This window comes from Delphinus delphis, chromosome 6 (assembly GCF_949987515.2).
Source record: "Delphinus delphis chromosome 6, mDelDel1.2, whole genome shotgun sequence".
Lineage (NCBI taxonomy): Eukaryota > Metazoa > Chordata > Mammalia > Artiodactyla > Delphinidae > Delphinus > Delphinus delphis.
Window position 1 is genome coordinate 106,215,291 of NC_082688.1, and position 17,080 is coordinate 106,232,370.

General features: G+C 49.4%; 1 protein-coding gene across 4 annotated transcripts in view; it reads left to right on the forward strand.

Annotated features, from left to right (window-relative positions):
• MSRA (methionine sulfoxide reductase A) overlaps window positions 1-15,475 on the forward strand; it is a 369,470-nt gene extending 353,995 nt beyond the window's left edge. For all 4 annotated transcript variants that reach the window (XM_060015254.1, XM_060015253.1, XM_060015255.1 and 1 more), the window contains one exon: window positions 14,704-15,475. In XM_060015254.1, coding sequence (XP_059871237.1) covers window positions 14,704-14,868 — 165 coding nt within the window. In that variant the 3' untranslated portion in view covers window positions 14,869-15,475. The remainder of the gene's footprint in view (window positions 1-14,703) is intronic.
• Window positions 15,476-17,080: the final 1,605 nt, after the last annotated feature.

Below are 17,080 nucleotides of genomic sequence, written 5' to 3' on the forward strand. Positions count from 1 at the left end.
CCTTCCTTTCTTCTTTCAAAAAAAAACCCTGACTGTACTTCACTGCTAAGAAGCTTAAACAACCTGAATAGAGAGTCTTCATTAATCCAGACCCCTCCGTCTTATCTCCACTCGGGTGTCATTTGTTCCTTTGTGATTGTATTAGCAATTAGAAGAAATGAAGAGGCAAGAGTCCTCCAGTGATGCCTGCTTAGAAGTTGAGATGCAGTTGAAACTAGGAAGCAGCGCAGGCTCATCACCTACAGCTCCTAGACCGCACACTGAGAGTATCACAGGGAACAGCCTTTTGTGGGCCATCCTCCCATTGACTTGCACTGTGTCAGCTTTAAGCCTTAGAGGAAACCAACAAAAGCTTCTTTTCTTTCTTTATTTAGCATCATCATATATTCTCTGCCATGTGAGGCTGGAAGTGAAAGCATTAAAGCAAAATAGATCTTAAATGCATTTTCTCTTAGAGATTTTATTTTACTTCATAGTCCTATTTTTAGTTTCCTTTGATAATAAAAAAATTCCAATCATTTCATTCTTAGCCCTAGACAATACAGTGCAAGGTTATACATGTTGCAGCCCCAGGAAGAATTTCTGCTTGCAAGCTGGCCAGCCTGTTTGCAGTTGACAGATGTAACCTCCTCCAGGGCAGAGGAAGTCTCAAGGGAGGTTTTAATTTCTTAATATTGAAATGAGCACAACTTGTATTGTCTTAATCAGTGAATAAAAAAAACAATAAAGTTGCTAAGTCTCATTTTTTAAACTCAGTGTAAGAGGATTTTAAGAAATCACAATTGCCTCTTAAGTTACTGTTGAAAGTTAATTTTCTCTGTGTTCGAGAAGATTCTTCCAGTGGTTCTGCAGATAGACAGTTGTACTGCAATTACGTGAAACATTTTTCTGAGCTGCTCTGTGGACACCACTCCTCGGCAGGGAAAGGGTGTGTGCTAAGGTGTGCAGAGTTGTTGTACTTTCGTCTTTGAAGAGAACATGACTTGGCTTTCATCACATCTCGTGAGCTCAGAATACAGAAGTATTCATTTAAAATTTCAGCAGAGATCTTTTAATGCAAAGTGCATTCTTTCACAATATATGCTACTTTAGGCAAGGGACTGTATGAGGAATACTTCTGACTATAAATAAAGCAAGGATTTTCTAATGAGAATTAGTGGCCTCTATAAAGTCCTAATAAACAGGTTTCAACTGTTGGTCTGAACAAATAACTTTATACACAAAACGTTGATGTATTACATATAGTCATTCTTATGTACTTCTCAATTTAATCCAACTTAAAACCACATTTCTTAAAAACTAAAGTTCACCGATTTCTGGGGCCATAAGCTAGTCAATTCTGGTTCCCTGGTAGCTTGTATGGTGCCTTCATAGGGACACAGTAAATGTTTCTTGAACTAAATTGAAAAAGAAAATTGCTTAAGGTGCTGTGTGTATGTGTGTGTGTGTAGGGAGAGAGAGATACAGACATTATATACAATATAAAATATGAAACAGTATGTTACAGATGTGGAGCCAAGGTGCTCATGGGGAACATAGAGTTTCAGGGTAGGGGTTGTGCATTTGAAATCAAAATGCACCTTTGGAATATATATTCTCAAAACTCAAGAATAACAACAAGTAAATCAATTTAAAAATGGGTAAAAATCTGAACAGACAGTTCACCACAGAAGATATACAGAAGGCAAATAAGAACATTAAAAGATGCTTGGCATTATTAGTCATTAGGGAAATGCCAATTACAACCACACTGAAAGACTGCTACACACCAGTTAGAAGGGCTAAATTAAAAAATAATGGCAATACCAGGTGCCGACAAGATGCCAAGCAGTAGGAACTCTCAAACATTGCTGGTAGAAATGCAGAACGCTCCGGAACTTTCTTATCAAGTTCAGTGTACATTTGTCACATGCCCCAGCAGTCCCACTCCTAGGGTTTTGCCTAAGATAATTAAGACTTAGTTCAGACAAACCCGATACCTGAATGTTCAGAGCAGCTTTATTCATAACAGCCCCGAACTGGAAACAACCCAGATGTCCTTCAGTTGATGAAAGGATGGCCAGACCGCAGTATGTATATACCTGAGAAAGCCCTGCTCTCTCACCTCTGGCTGACCTCAAAGCCCTGCACAGGTAGGGGAATTCCCTGGCGGTCCAGTGGTTAGGACTTGGTGCTTTTCACTTCCAGGGGCCCGAGTCAGGGTTAGGGTTATGGCTAGGCCCAGGTTCAATCCCTGGTCGGTGAACTAAGATCCCACAAGCCCTGCCATGCAGCCAAAAAAAAAAAGGGGGGGGGCTTCCCTGGTGGCGCAGTGGTTGAGAGTCCGCCTGCCGATGCAGGGGACACGAGTTCGTGCCCCGGTCAGGGCGGAGCGGCTGGGCCCGTGAGCCATGGCCGCTGAGCCTGCGCGTCCGGAGCCTGTGCTCCGCAATGGGAGAGGCCACAGCAGTGAGAGGCCCACGTACCGCAAAAAAAAAAAAAAACGCCCCACACAGTAAAGAGAGAGAGAAAAGGCAGAGTTAAAAAACCACTGTAGCATTGAAGCTGTGTTTGCTCCAACACAGAGGGCCAAAGGGTAGAAGTCTCGTTGCTTCCCGACAGGTAAGGAACCCTGTGCCCAATCATTAGCTGACCAAGCAGAGATACCAGTGACACACATGGAAGGGAGCACACACTTTACAGAACTAGTCCAAGAAGTCAGTGAACAAATGAACAGCAGCAACAGCAACAAACCGAGGGGGAGGGTAGTCTGATTTTCAGTTACCACTATATCATTTAAGATGCCCAGTTTTCAAGAAGAAATTATGGGACAAACAAAGAAACATGGAAGTAAGACTTACTAGACAAAGACTTTAAATCAGCTATTGTAAATTGTAAATCACTCAAAGTAAATTGTAAATCACTCAAAGTAAATTGTAAATCACTCAAAGAACTAAAGGGAACCATGACTAAAGAATGAAAGGAAAGAAAATATGAGAACACCACTCACCAAATAAAGAATATCAATAAGGAGAGAGAAATTATATTAAAAAAAGAGAACTAAATTGCAGAATTAAATACAACTAAATAGAAATTCAAAGGTACAATAACTTAAGCAGAAACAAAATCACTAAAGGTGCTGAGTTGGTGGAAGAAAGAACAAAGTTAGGTTAATTGGAATCAGAATTGTCCAGTCTGAGCTGTGGAAATGATAAAAAATAGTCACAACTCTGAGACTATTCTAAAAACCACTGAGGTGTCAACTTCAAAAGGCTGAATTTTATGGTATGTGGACTATATCTCAATAAAATAGTTATCTGCAAAAAAGAAGCACAGTTTAGAAAAGGCTCTGGAACACATGGCTCAGAGAGACAACACGGGTAACAGAAGGGTGACCTCCTAGTTTAATCCTCTCGTTTTACAGCTGGGGAAACGGAGGCCCAGACCCAGACAGGTGAAACAAGGTGCCCGGTGCTTGAGGTGTAATCGACAGGAACTCTTTACCCATTTTACAGTTATGGTGACCAGCCAGCCCAGCTGACCCCAGACTTTCCTAGTTTTAACACTGACAGTCCCGCATCCTGAGAAGCCCCTGGTCCTGGGCGAATCAGCCTGGTTGGCTGCACTGTCTGCAGTTCACACTGGGACAGATATTCTTTCCCGTGGCTCTGAATTCATACGTAAATGAGAGATGGTGGTACTCAGAAAAGTTCCTTTGCCTTGCTGAACTCAATGTTCTCAACTGAAGCAGCTGGCATTTTGCTTTAAGTTCTTTTCTATTCACCCTTTCAGAATGAAGGATCTTTCCTTTTAAAGAAATCTGCATTTCATCCACAAGGTGAAAGCCAGTGTCCTTGGCTTCCTTGAAAAGTGACAAGTGGATTCTTTTGTATACTAAACGCTAAGGATATAACAGAAACAGAGGTTGTCGTTAATTGACTTCAGATATGAAAAAGCAGATTATAACCCCTTAGAGATATATTCAGAGGAGAGTGGGAGAGGGAGAGAGGTCCATTTCCTGTCAAACTAAAAGCCATGAAAGGAAAACTCGTATAGGAAAAGTCACTTGAATTCCGTTTCAAAACCAGCAGACCTCAAAGGCAAGGGAAACCAGCGGTCCTTGAACATGTGATTGATGTTGTCACCTCGTGGCTGGAGAAGACGCTGCAGAAGCCAGAGCAAATGGGCAGTGGCACGTTTCAGCCACACAGCTCTGCGCCTCTCCCCCCGGCCTGCAGCTGGGGTGCCCAGCTCAGCCTCCCTCCTTTCCAGGCCCAGGGCTGCCACCCAGCCCAGCCTGACACGGGGCTCCTCCTTTCAAGGCACTCAGTAGAAAGTGAGGAAGGACCCAGTTCCTCTTGCCCCCAGGAAATGGTGCTTGGAATTTATAAGGTATGGGGAGGTGAAGGATGACAACCAGTCGTATCGTCCCCACCTTGGCTCAGCCTTAAAGCTGCGGCCGCGGCCAAGCAGATGAAACTGAGGCATCGGCCAGCTTTGCCTGGGTTCAAGCGCTTCCTCTAACCCTGTAGAGTGTTTCCACGTGTCCCTGTGATCGCAGGGCAGTGGATGCACAGAAAGTGTGTAGCTCGGTTACCTTAAATGGGAGCAAACAGAAAAACAGGCCATAAACTTGATGCCTCCAAAGGCCTCGCCCCCCATCTGCTTTCATCTCTTCCTGCTGTTCAGCTGAGCCCCTTTCAGCTTTCCCCCGCTCCCCATCCAGGCCCTTCAGCTCCCCTCACATATGCCTCGTGACCCCCTCCCGCCGTGTACTCGGAGCAGACCCACCTCTGCACTCCCCAGCCTGTGGGCGTGGCTCCCATTTTGCCACATGTCAGCCATCACTCCGCACCCTCAGGCCATCACATACTCATCATGTGACCCGACTCCCTGCCTAAACCAGAAACTCCTTGAACGCAGGGAACTTTTCTTCCTCAGTCCGGCCTCACGAGCACCTGCTACGTACACAGTAGGCACTTAGGGTGTGATTGCTCGCATGCCCGTCATTATTCCTGCTTTAGAGATTGTCTTATTCACCTCTCTGTCCCTAATGTCTAGCACAGTACATGGCGCCTAGCAAATGCCCCACCATGATTGCCGAAATTAGTTAATTAAGTCAAATTGGAGAGTTAAAAAAAACTTATTTGCGGGGAAGTTGCACGACAGGCTCGCGTGAGCAGTGCCTGCCTTCCCGGATCTTTCAGCATCACACCCCGAACCAGGGAAAACCGGGGTCTGTAACAGAGGAAATAAAGTATTCCATTCGGGGACTTGCTGCAGGTTGTCACCGCCTCGCAGCAGGGCCAGCTGGGAGCGATGCTGCTGCTGTGGCAGAGGGGAAAGTACGAAGCTCATGCTGGTGCCGGACAGTTTCTTCCCAGGAAGAACGTCAGTCCCTTCCTCTCACATCCTGGTGATCCGAGGAAGTCATACGGGCAACCTGACATCAAGAGGGAGGGCAAGGGATGTTGGTGACCATGAACGCAGTCTGCCATGCTTGTCTGCTAGAGCACAGTTTCTCAAATCCATGCACATGGATCGCCTGGAGACGGTTTTAAAACTCAGATCCTGATTCAGTAGGTCCGGGAAGGGAGCCAGATTTTGCATTTCTAACAAGCTGCTGGCCTATCGTCCACACTCTGCGGACCAGGGAGAAAGCTTTGACTCCTTACTGGCCACACCAAACTCCTTCCCTGTCCCCTTCTCTGCGGAGACAGAACTCGGCTCGTAGCTCTATCATTTTGTGCTGCAAACCAAGAAAAACCTCTTTGCCAGTCAGCAGACACTTGTGGTTTACCTCACAGGCAAGGGGGACACAGAGGAATAAATAATGAAAGTCATTAACAGCTCAACACAACTGCAGAGTCTGGGGAAGGACAGAGCCAAGGATGCTGCAGCTGTTCTCAGAAGCCAGAATCCTTCCATCCAGAGGCCACCATTTGCATAAGCAGGTTTGGTAAATGGACCAAATTAGACCTAATTGTGTCACCTCTGTCTGCTGTGCCTCCCATGGTTTCACGGAGCTGGGAAGGGTCCGTGCAGCTCTGACTGGGCCTCATAAAAGCTTCAGCCCCATCGAGCACCCTCCTTGTCCGTGTCACATCTCTGTCCCAGGATCTCCTGCTGGCCCTTGCAAGTGCTGACGGCCACTGAGGGGTTGCAGGGGGCGGTATCCATGGGTCCAGAGCCTCGAGCTCCTGTTGTCCCAGGGTCCTCCCTGGTACAGGAGGCGGGCAGCCTGTCCACCTCCTCCTTGGGGCTGAAGCTGAACCCCTGTGGGCAGTGGCAAACCCGCTCCCCACGCCACTGCAGTTGCGTGGTGCCGAGCTGCCAACGCACGTGCCTCTGCTCAGCTCGGAAGAGATGCTGTTTTTTCTTTCGAGTGGTTTTATTTAAAAGCCATGCCAGTCACTTTATATCCTTTCTCCGAAGTTTTGATTGATGGCAATCTGGTCAGCCAGAAGCTGCCAATGGAATAAAACTGCTGACTTGGGCATCGGCATTGGCTGAGCTTATTAAACCTGCACGGGTGTGTGTGCGGTGTGTGTATGTGTGTGTGTGTGCACGCGCACACGCGCAGGATGGAAACATAGCACAGGATTCGATGGAGTTAGATCTGGAACGGACTGAAGGGGGCCCTCAGTTCAGAGGGGCAAAGTAGGACCCAAGGAGGGGCTGTGCCTGTATATGCTCCCTGCTGCCACTAGAGGGCAGAGTGCAGGCCAGCATCAGGATCTCTTGGGTCCTGCCGGGAGCCTTTTCCTCTCTGAAGGAGAGCTGGTGGGCCTATGGGGCAGCAGTCTCAGGTTGATCTGTTAAAAGCCAAACCAAACCCTAATTTCCTGTGGGCTCAGTATCATAAACTGGATTTCAGTGTCATAAACTGGATTTCAGTTCTAGGACACTAAGTTCTTACCATTAAAATCATTTAAAAAATGATCATAAAATAAAATGACACACGCTTACACTTTACAAATAATTACATAAAAACCGAACACTTAAGGTAAGGCTAATTTCTTTTGGTGGGTGGAGGAGACGGAGTTTGCTTGGATCAGACTTAATGAGGCTTTTAAAAATATGCATCTGCTGAGGTTTGAACTCATCAGGTACCTTCTCCCTTCCTGGTGACTTTCTCACTGTCCACAGAGCCGTTTCTCATTGGGCCTTCAGACTGTCTTGAAAATGCTCATTGCCCATTGGACATGCCGCCGGCACGTTCCAGCACCCTAAGAAGGCGGGGGTGGGCAGTTGCCGTGATGACTTCTTGTGTCCAAAGGTTCTGAATACAGGGCCCATGGATGGACTCCAAAGGGTCATAGGATACTTTGAAATTATAAGCAAATATTTGATCGTGAGTTTATGTGAGAAGAATGTCCACAGTGTTTATCAGATCTTCGAGGGAATCCATGACCAGCCCCCCCCAAGATGTTAAGATCCACTATCATAAATTGGGGATTCTTTTTTATGATGATTTATTTTCTAAAAAGAGAAGGTGTCCATAGGTCACTCCATCTAACATGGGGGTTGAATGTATATCACTTGGCATTCTCATGTGCACTTGTATTCACATATGTGTGAGGACACACTCACATGCAAATGTGTACATACATCCTCGCTCACACACATGTGTACACACACGTGTGCCAGTGTCTCTAGAGCCACCCCTTCACCCATCCCTGTCCTGCTCTGTAGAATTCCAGCTCAAGGTTCCTGGTGGGTTCATACTGACCTTCTATACCTCAGACACGTGTGTGGCAGGACAGGGCAGACTCAGCTCCCTGGGGTCTCACCCATCCTATATTTCCAAATTCCAGGGACAGCATGTATGTGGGAAGGAGCATGAAATCCAGAGCCAGACAGATCTGGGTTCTTATCCCAGACCCACCACTAACTCTCCAGGCACATGAATTTGAGCGTGATTCTTAATCTCTTTGAGTTTCCTTGTGGGTGGAGTCAGAATAACTATTCCCCCACCCCTACAGGATTCCTAGCGTGATGAAATGAGAAAATGAAAGACAGGGCGTCCTAAGCTTGCGTCTGCCCCTTTGGAGGGCCCTGCAAGCCCCTCCTCTGACATCCATCAGAAAATCGATGTGGAGCCTAGCATTTAACATGCAAACTCTGCTTTCCTGACACTTGAAGTAGGTCTTCTGCCATCTTTTGGATTCAAATGATACTTGGAAAGTTTGTGGAATTCAGTATTTGGTGGTAGGGGTGTGGCATTTATCCCTCTGAGTGGCTGGGAGGCAGGCAATGCCAGCTCTCTATCAGGGGGCCTTAGAGGAGCTCTCTGATTGGCCCTCCATCTTTACAATGCAGTCATTGATAGGTGGCATCAGTTGAGGTGGGACAAGATAAAGAATAACCGAACCACATGTTTGCAGCAAGTCTTTTTACTGTTGAACTCCTTTTGCACTTCCTTGGAGGAGATTAACGTCAAAACGGGGGGCAACTGATAAAAACAATCCAGGAAGGATCTGTGTAACTGTCATGGGGTGAGCTTGTCATGCAGCAAACAGTGTTATTTGACAGCTAAAAAAAAGCAATGACAGGCAACCCAGTGTCCATTGATGGATGAAGGGGTAAACAAAATGTGATGCATACATACAACGGAATACTATTCAGCCTTGAAAAGGAAGGAAATTCTGACACAGGCTACAACATGGAGGAACCTCAAGGACATTATGCTGAGTGAAAGAAGCCAGTCACAAAAGGACAAACACTGTGGGATCCCATTTCTGAGTGCCTAAAATAGTCAGATTTACAGAGACAGAAAGTAAAATGGTGGGTATGAGGGACGGTGGGGAGGGAGCAATGGGGAGTTGCTATTTAATGGGGACAGAGTTTTAGTTTTGCAAGATAAAAAGTTCTGGAGACTAGTCACACAGCAATGTGAATGTACAAAACACTACTGAACTGTATACCTGAAAATGGTTAAGATGGAGAATTTGAAGTTATGTGTATTTTTCCACAATTTTAAAGAAAGTCAGCGAGGTGACCAAGAAATATGTCACATGTTTTGAGGTCCAGGGATGTGAGCAGGGTGGGGAGAGTATGATCCAAATACAAGTGTCTAGGTCTCTTGGATATTTTGAAATAGTGATCTGTCCCTCTCTAAGGGGAGGGTAGCTCCTTCGTCTGGCCACGGTGGTCTTGTAGCGGTGCTGGAAATAGTCAGGAGACAGGTTCTCGTCCTGTCATTGATGAGTGGCTCTGGACAAGCCTCCGCTCTGCCTGCACTTTGGTGTCCTCCGCTGAGAAATTAGAGGATAATTCTCCCCTCTTCAGTCAGTGAAAGCCTCGCATGGACTACAGTGCGTGAGGAAGCCCTTTGGAGACACTGCAGTTCAGGACGAACACAAGGACTTGGGATTGAGGCTGCTTCTCTGCCTTGATACACTTCTCGCCCTACCTGTTGATGCTCCAGCATGGCCTGCACTGCTGTGGCCTCCAGGCAACATTCAGTGTGGCCTCAGAGTCTGTCGTTTCCACGCAATACGCTTTGTATCCCTGGGCACCTGGAGAATCTCAGCGACGCTAACAGTGAGCTTCTTAGCGGGTTGCAGTAAGCGGAAAGGTCACGTGTTCATTAATTTTATTAAAAGAAAGGCTTCCTGCTGGCAGCCCTGGAAGGGTGGGTTGGGTCCAGGACACTCCCGCTGGCAGAACATCTGTAAGGGAACGGCCTGGCCACCTCCTCCACAGGCTGGGGCTGGAGACACCGCTTGGGAGCTGGGAGCTCTGCCCCAGCTTATTGACCCCCCACCTCTTCTTCCTGCTCCACAGAGATGGGCTGTGCAGCTGTAGAATTAGAGCGTGCCCGCGGGTGGAGATGAAGGCCTGCCTAAGGAGGGCAAGATGGTGGGCTCCTTTCCCCCAGGGTGGGCACTGATGGGAAAGTAGGTCAGGACTACCACGTAGTCAGAATGTGCCAGGATGCTCTGCGCCGTCTTGGACTCTCATCATAGCACATTGAGGGAAGTATCGTGCCCATTTTACAGATAGAAAAGCTGCTTCCGGGAAGAAAATGATAAGAGAATAAAGGCAGAGGAGGCTTCCTGGGACCATCTAAGAAAAGGGTGAGGTAAGAGTCTGTGAGAAAAGCATCTGATCAGTTCCACTAGGTGACCCTCCCACAAGAGATTCTGAACCAGGTGTCACACTGATGTGCGTCATTTCACGTTAGACCCCACTTACTTCCTTCTTAAAAATCAGCAAAAATAAAAATAAAAATGCAACAAACAAGGAGCGCTAGATAACTGTTTTGGCGTCAACAAGAGTGGAAGGTAGAAAAATGAGGGCTGGGCGTAGGGGGCAGTTAGGCCCAGTGGCTCTTCCTCGGGGGCTGGTCCCGGTGAGGGAACAGGCAGAGCAAGCGGATGTGCAGGGCTGCCCTTCTGAGTGGCAGTGGGTGAGCAGCCCTGGAGCCTGGAGTGACGAAGGATGAGTTGGGCCTGGGGGTTGACCAGCGAGAGAGCGTGTTTCCTGGAGGCATCTGACGGGGGTTTGAGCCATCCGGGGGGAGGTCACTTTGACCTCACGCTCTGCGCTCCGTTTCAAAGGTGGCTCTGTAGAGTCTGAAGGAATAGCATAGAGTCTCCTTGGGCGACGTCAGCGCGGTCTGGAGGCAGGGCCCACTAGCCTGGGGTCCCCCAGGGGTTCATCCTGAGAGGTCAGCTGTGCTCGAGGCCAGAGTGTTTGCTGCAGCCGCTTTCAACTCTATCTGCCATGCTTTTCCTGTGGGTTTTCCTGTGGGCAGCCCACCCTCACGGGCACAGCCTCCTCTTTATAAGATACCAGGAACCTCTGTGGGTGATGTGATTCATCATCTCTATAATCAGGAACGGCCTGTCATCGGTGTGGTCCCTGTCGTGGACGATGGGGGAGGCCACACGTGTTCTAGCTCTCCCGACACTCCCTTCCCTCCCACGCGAGTGGGCAGGTGAGCGCGAATGATGCGAGGATCGGGGTAGCCTTCCATCTGCCCTAATTCATGAAGGAAAAGTAAGTTACAAACAACGACGTAGCCGTTATCAGTCACAAATTACTTACGACAGCCCCAGTAACTGACTGGGGACCTGGCGTACGGAGATGCTATAGGAGAAGGGTCTGGAGACTGAGGTGCACCCGTCAGCACCCGCACAGCTTGGGCATGAGGCCAGACTGACCACTGGACTTTGGGGGCCAGAGGGACCATCTATAACGCGGTCTTCATTGCCCACCACCCCCATCACCTCAGTCACCCCCGTCCCCAAAGAGTGAAAGGGCTTTTTCAGGAGCTGCAGGTGATGCTGAGGCCATCCTTCTGTGGAAGATGATTGGCCCTCTCTCCACGGACACGGCCGCTGCAACGCATGGTCTAAAGAGTAAACTGCCCTGGGAAACTGGCCGAGAGTCTGTGACAAGGAGGGGACGGACAGACTCAGCTTCCTGGTCCCCGAGCTCCTCCTCGCTGCCCCTTCCCAGGTCCCCAAGGAGGTGCTTTGGCTTGAGGCAGCAGCAGGGACCCAGGTGGAAGCCCGAAGGTTAAGAGGAGCGCCAAGAGATCCCCAAGACTCGTTCACTCATTTCTTATATTGATACATTATGCGCCGAGACGAGGTAGAGAAACAAGACAGTCCATACTGTCAAGGAGCACGCGGTCCAGCACGTGTAATGCCAGAGGGGAGTGGAAGTGGATAATTGCGATGCGATGTCTCAAGCGCCATAAGGGGTGGCAGTGTCGTGGGAGCCTAGAAGATGGACTAACTTCAGCCCTAATGAATCAGGAAAGGTTTTATACAGGTGGGGACATTTGACCTGGGTCCTGAGAGGTGGGTAGGAGTTCGTGCCGTAGAGAAGAGGGAACATTCTAAGGAGGTCGTGTGCAAGGGAATGGAATGTTCAGGAAATATGTAGGGGTCAACACGACCCAAGAAAATAGTACACAGAGAGGGAAAGGAAAGAGCTAGAGAACGGGGAGGGAGTGAGGCTGAGGTGGGGTGGGACCCAGCAGGAAGAGGGAAGGGCCGGCAGGTTCTCCCAGGGATCAGGGTTTAAGGAGGAGCTATTACCAGCAGCCGGCTCTCCCAGCAGCTCTAGGGTGTGTGTGTGTGTGTGTGTGTCCCTCCGGATGCAAGTGAGGAAGCAGAGGGCCGGGGCTCTGGGAAGGAGGGAAATAGAGACAAGATAGGGTTTTCGTTTTCCCACTTCCTCTGTTGTACATCTAGTGTCTTTTGGGCGCTTTTGTCCCCTTTCCCCAGTTTCAGAGCGAGGCTGAGGACAGCCCCGTGCTAAGTGAGGCCTCAGCCTGGACGCTGCTGGCCCAGTGTACGGGGGCGACGTCCACCGCAGAGCAGACGTGGCCAGAATGTCCCAGCCTAATGGGAGGTGCAAGAGGGCAGCGTGTGGGTCTGTCTCCTGCGGGTTTTCATCGCTTTTTATTCTCGGTTTTTCCTGCCATCTTGTGGTGGATTCTGGTACTGCAGCCCCCTCCCCACACCTCCCTTCCCGCTGCTCCCGGAAGGATGCTGCCCTGGGGTGGTCGTGGGCAGGGGTCGCTCGGAGCTGGCGTGAGAGGGGGAGGGTAGCAAGGCAATAGCGCCCACTGGCACCGGCCTCCCTACCTCGGGGAAAAGAAGCTTCTGGAGACGGCGGCTGCGGCCTCCAGGGCCTCGGGAAGGCCGTCCTTGTTTGTACCAGGAGGATGGCCATTTGTGAGGAAGACAGATGCGGGCAGGCGGGAGGGTGGCGAGTGGGGAGGAGGCCCGCGCAGAGGACTAGCCGGGAGGTCACTCCCGAGTCGAAGTCTGCCCAGACAGTTAACCAGTCCCGGGTCCTCGTGCTCACGCAGGTTCTGGTTCCTGAAAACATTCCTGGCACTAAATGCCATGTTCGTCGCGGTTCATCACAGAAACAGAAAGTGTTGGAGATATTTTAAGCGGGGCGGGTTTCACAAAGGGAATTTGGTGCTTCCAGAATCATTTGAAAGGCTGGTGGAGTGAAGGTCAGGGAACAGCACCTCTGGGTTTCAGGAGGCCAAGAAGTTACAGAAGTAGCTAGAAATCATTGCGATGGCTTTGGTTGCCCACAGCACAGGGGTCAGAGCCCCAGGTCTGCCCTCTGCCAGTGCTCGTGCCCATCCCCACCGCTGCACCTGGCCGGTAACAGCTTCTCCTCGGATTTACCCGCCAGCTGTCACGTGCCCTTCTCCCATCGGCGGGATCTCAACCGGGGCGCGGCAGGCGGTGGGATGTCAGAAATGCGTTTTCCCAGCTTGCAGCCAATGCAATAGCAGGGCGAGCCGAGGGTGTCAGGGGCCAAGACGCAGTATCGGACACAGACTTTTAAATATGGACGATAATAATAGCATCAATACTTCCTTCAGCCGGCTGCCGTGAGGCTGAAGTTAACCCAGAGCGCGGCATGTGGTAAACCCTCGATAATCGCTCGTTTACACAGAACTGCCAGAACTGAAGTCAGAATGGCTCGCCGTTCTCCTGTCTAACCCTTGTAAGGGAACGGGCCGCCTCTGAGCTGCGGGGTCCAACCCGCCCGCCTTAGTCAGGATCCTTCCTTTACCCCTCCTGGGTCTGCCTGGCGTCAGATCCGCAGTCAGCCTCATTGTGGCGCAGAGGGCTGGGCGGACATTTAGGAAGAAGGTGAAGGTTCTCAGGGAAAATCAGGGACTCGTGCTGAGTATTAAATTGGATTCCCTGTGCTGTGCCGATTTGAGGACGTCATCTTAAATGGACCAACGATGGTCAGAGCCTGGTCAGTTCCATCATGAAAACACAAGTTGGGGCTCAGCCGCGCACCCCTGTCCAAAATGGAATCAGTGAACCTGGGTCGCGTCTCTGCTGCCTTGCGCTCAGATACCCCGAGCAGCCTGTACCAGGAAAGAAATAGGGCACAGCTGAAATCCAAAAGGGAAAGGAAACGGGCTAAGATCCATGGGGAACAATGACGAGTTCTTCATCCGTCTCCTGCCCCAAATAGCTCCGCTCTCCTCCCCCACTGGTGTTTACATGTGTTCCTTGCCTGGCGGCAGATGCCACCAGGCCTTAAACTGGGTCACAGAGGGTGGTGAGGAACCGACCAGGCCCTCAGGCCACGTCCTCCCCTGCCCTCACTCCCCAGAGGCTCCAGCCTGGAGCGGCAGAGCCCGGACCCCAGGTGGCCCCTGCCCTCCAGGCATCCTGGCGGGGTCCCTGCTGCCCAGAGCCACAGCCGGCGAGGGGGTCCTCTGTCCAGCCTGTGAGGGGGCAGAGGGGTCGGCACTGGGTGCTGCTGCAGCCTCCCCGCCCCCTCCTGCCCCGCCATCCCCTCTCACCGCAGCCAGGCGCCAATCCCCTCAGGGACCCCAGCCTCCCCAGGGCAGCCGGGGAGCCACACGGCCCTGCTGCTTCCCCTGGAAACAGGGTGGCTTCACACAGACCCACAGGGCCCAAACCAGGGCTCCCGACACCCACGGAGGCAGAGGTGGTGTAGAGGGTAGAGCATAACTTACAGTCAGAACCAAACCCAATCAAACCCAACCCGGATTTCAGACCCCAGCGCCCTGGGGCACACGAAGGGAGATGGCTGCCCAGAATAACCCAGCAGGGAAGTGGCCGAGCCCGGGCCCCAAGGACCTCTGCGCACCCCCAGCCACGTGTCTGCCCCTCCCATCCTGACCTCCTGGCCCTCCTCCTTCCCGGGATCCCTGCACTTCGGGTCCTCATGGTGCCTTTCCCTCCACAGGTTCTGTCAGAGCACGGCTTTGGCCTGATCACCACCGACATCCGGGAGGGACAGACTTTCTACTACGCAGAGGATTACCACCAGCAGTACCTGAGCAAGATCCCCAACGGGTACTGCGGCCTCGGGGGCACCGGAGTGTCCTGCCCGCTGGGTATTAAAAAGTAAAAAGTAATTTCTCCCCACATGTTCAGCCCTTGAGGTCACAGCAAAAATGCTTCCAACGAATCGGGCAATTCTTTTGTGGTTCATTCACCATCAGGTGCTTTTTGAAGTGCACAAAGGCATTCATAAAAGTCTGCTTTATTGAGGTGTAATTTACATGAAGTGCAGTGGCAAGCTGATAACACGTAATTTATCTTCTAATAAGTTATGGTGGGAGGAGAGCTGTGAAATTTTTTGGCTCATTTGGTGTCTGAACGAGAATAATGAATAATCAGTGTTCACCCTTCTTGTGCCTGGGTGCCTGCCGCGGGAACCAAGCTGGGAGATCGTTGGAGGGGATAGGGCGTCCTTTATCTGTGCCCTGTCCCACCTCATGAGCCCTCCTGCCCTCCAGTGCCTTAAAATTCGCAAACATTTATAGCCACAATGAATCATTCACTGAAATACTTTGCCCAGCTGATCCTATACGTGTGTAAAGGGCTTTCTCTCTCTTTTCGGCCCTCCTCGTGGCAGAGAAGAGATGTGAGTTAGCTTGATGAATTTTAACGCTTTGCTCACAGCTATGAGAAGTGCTTGTTCTAATAAAAGTCTACAGTCGAATAATACAAACTGTCTGATATCTCATCTGTCTTTTACTTGTTTAGGTAGGATATTTCTAAGTATTGTAAGATAAACTTTAGAGCTCTCAAAGAGCTTGCGAGGGAAAAAGTCTTAAGAATCATTTTCCCCCAAACAGGAAATCTGATTGAAATCTTTAGAAAACAGGTACGCCTCTAGCTTCTTGCAACTTTAGTAATAATAGCTGTTTTCAACATGCCAATTACAGCCGTCACATCAGGGGCTATTCTAGAGAGCAGACACATGGAATCCCTGCCCTAAAGAGTCTTTATATTCAAGACCAGGGATGGGGGAAGTACACAATAAACAGGTAAACACATGAATAAGTAAGATAATTGCTGGTCCTGAGAAATGATAGGAAGATGGTGAATAGGGCAAGATGTTAAGTTGTGTCTGCGTGCTAGGAGTTGTGTTGAGAGCTGTGTTAGCCACGCTGGTTAGGGGAGGTGGTGAAGCGGTGAGGTCTGTAAGGTGGTGACACGTAAGTTGAGAACTGAATGATCTGAACGATGCAAAGGAGAAACGGACACACGAGTTGGGAGAGGAGAGCGGAGCTCTGGGGGCAGGAGATGGACTAAGAAATAAGACATGGTTCCCCCTGGATATAGCCCATTTCTTTCTTTTCCCTCTTGGAATTCTGCTGTGCCCTAAACACCTGAAGAATACTTAAGTGGAGTAGCTATCCCTAATCACTGTCAGCATCCCCACTGTGGTTGCTTGAAGGAAAAGCGTTCCAAATACAAGGACCAGGAAGTATAAATGGCCCAAAACAGGGGGGATTTTGTGGTGTTTGAGAAACAGAAAGGCCAGTGGGGCTGGAATAGTGTGAATGAGGAAGATATTGTGGAGAAGTATCTCAGAGAGTTAGGAAGAGCCAGACCATGCAGAGTCTTCCAAGGACATGTTAATAGGATTAAAAAATTTGATTCTAATTTATCCCTCCCCCACCCCCTTTCCCTTTGGTAACCGTTAAATTTGTTCTCAAAGTCTGTGAGTCTGTTTCTGTTTTGTAAATAAGTTCATTTGTGTCATATTTTAGATTCCACATATAAGTGATGTCATAGGGTATTTGTCTTTCTCTTTCTGATTTACTTCACTTAGTATGATAATTTCTAGGTCCATCTATGCTGTTGCAAATGGTATTATTTAATTTTTTTATGTCTGAGTAATATTTATATATATATATACATACACACACACACACACACACACACACACACACACACACACACACACACACACACACACACACACACACACACACACACACCACATCTTCTTTATCCATTCACCAGTTGATGGACATTTAGGTTGCTTCCATGTCTTGGCTATTGTGAATAGTGCTGCTATGAACATTAGAGATTTCTCCAGACATATGCCCAGGAGTGGGATTGCAGGGTCATATGGTAGCTCTATTTTTAGTTTTTCGAGGAACCTCCATACTGTTCTCCATAGTGGCTGTATCAATTTACATTCCCACCAGCAGTGTGGGAGGCTTCCCTTTTCTCCACATCCTCTCCAGCGTTTGTTATCTGTAAACTTTTTAATGATGGCCATTCTGACTGGTGTGAGGTGATACCTCATTGTAGTTTCGATT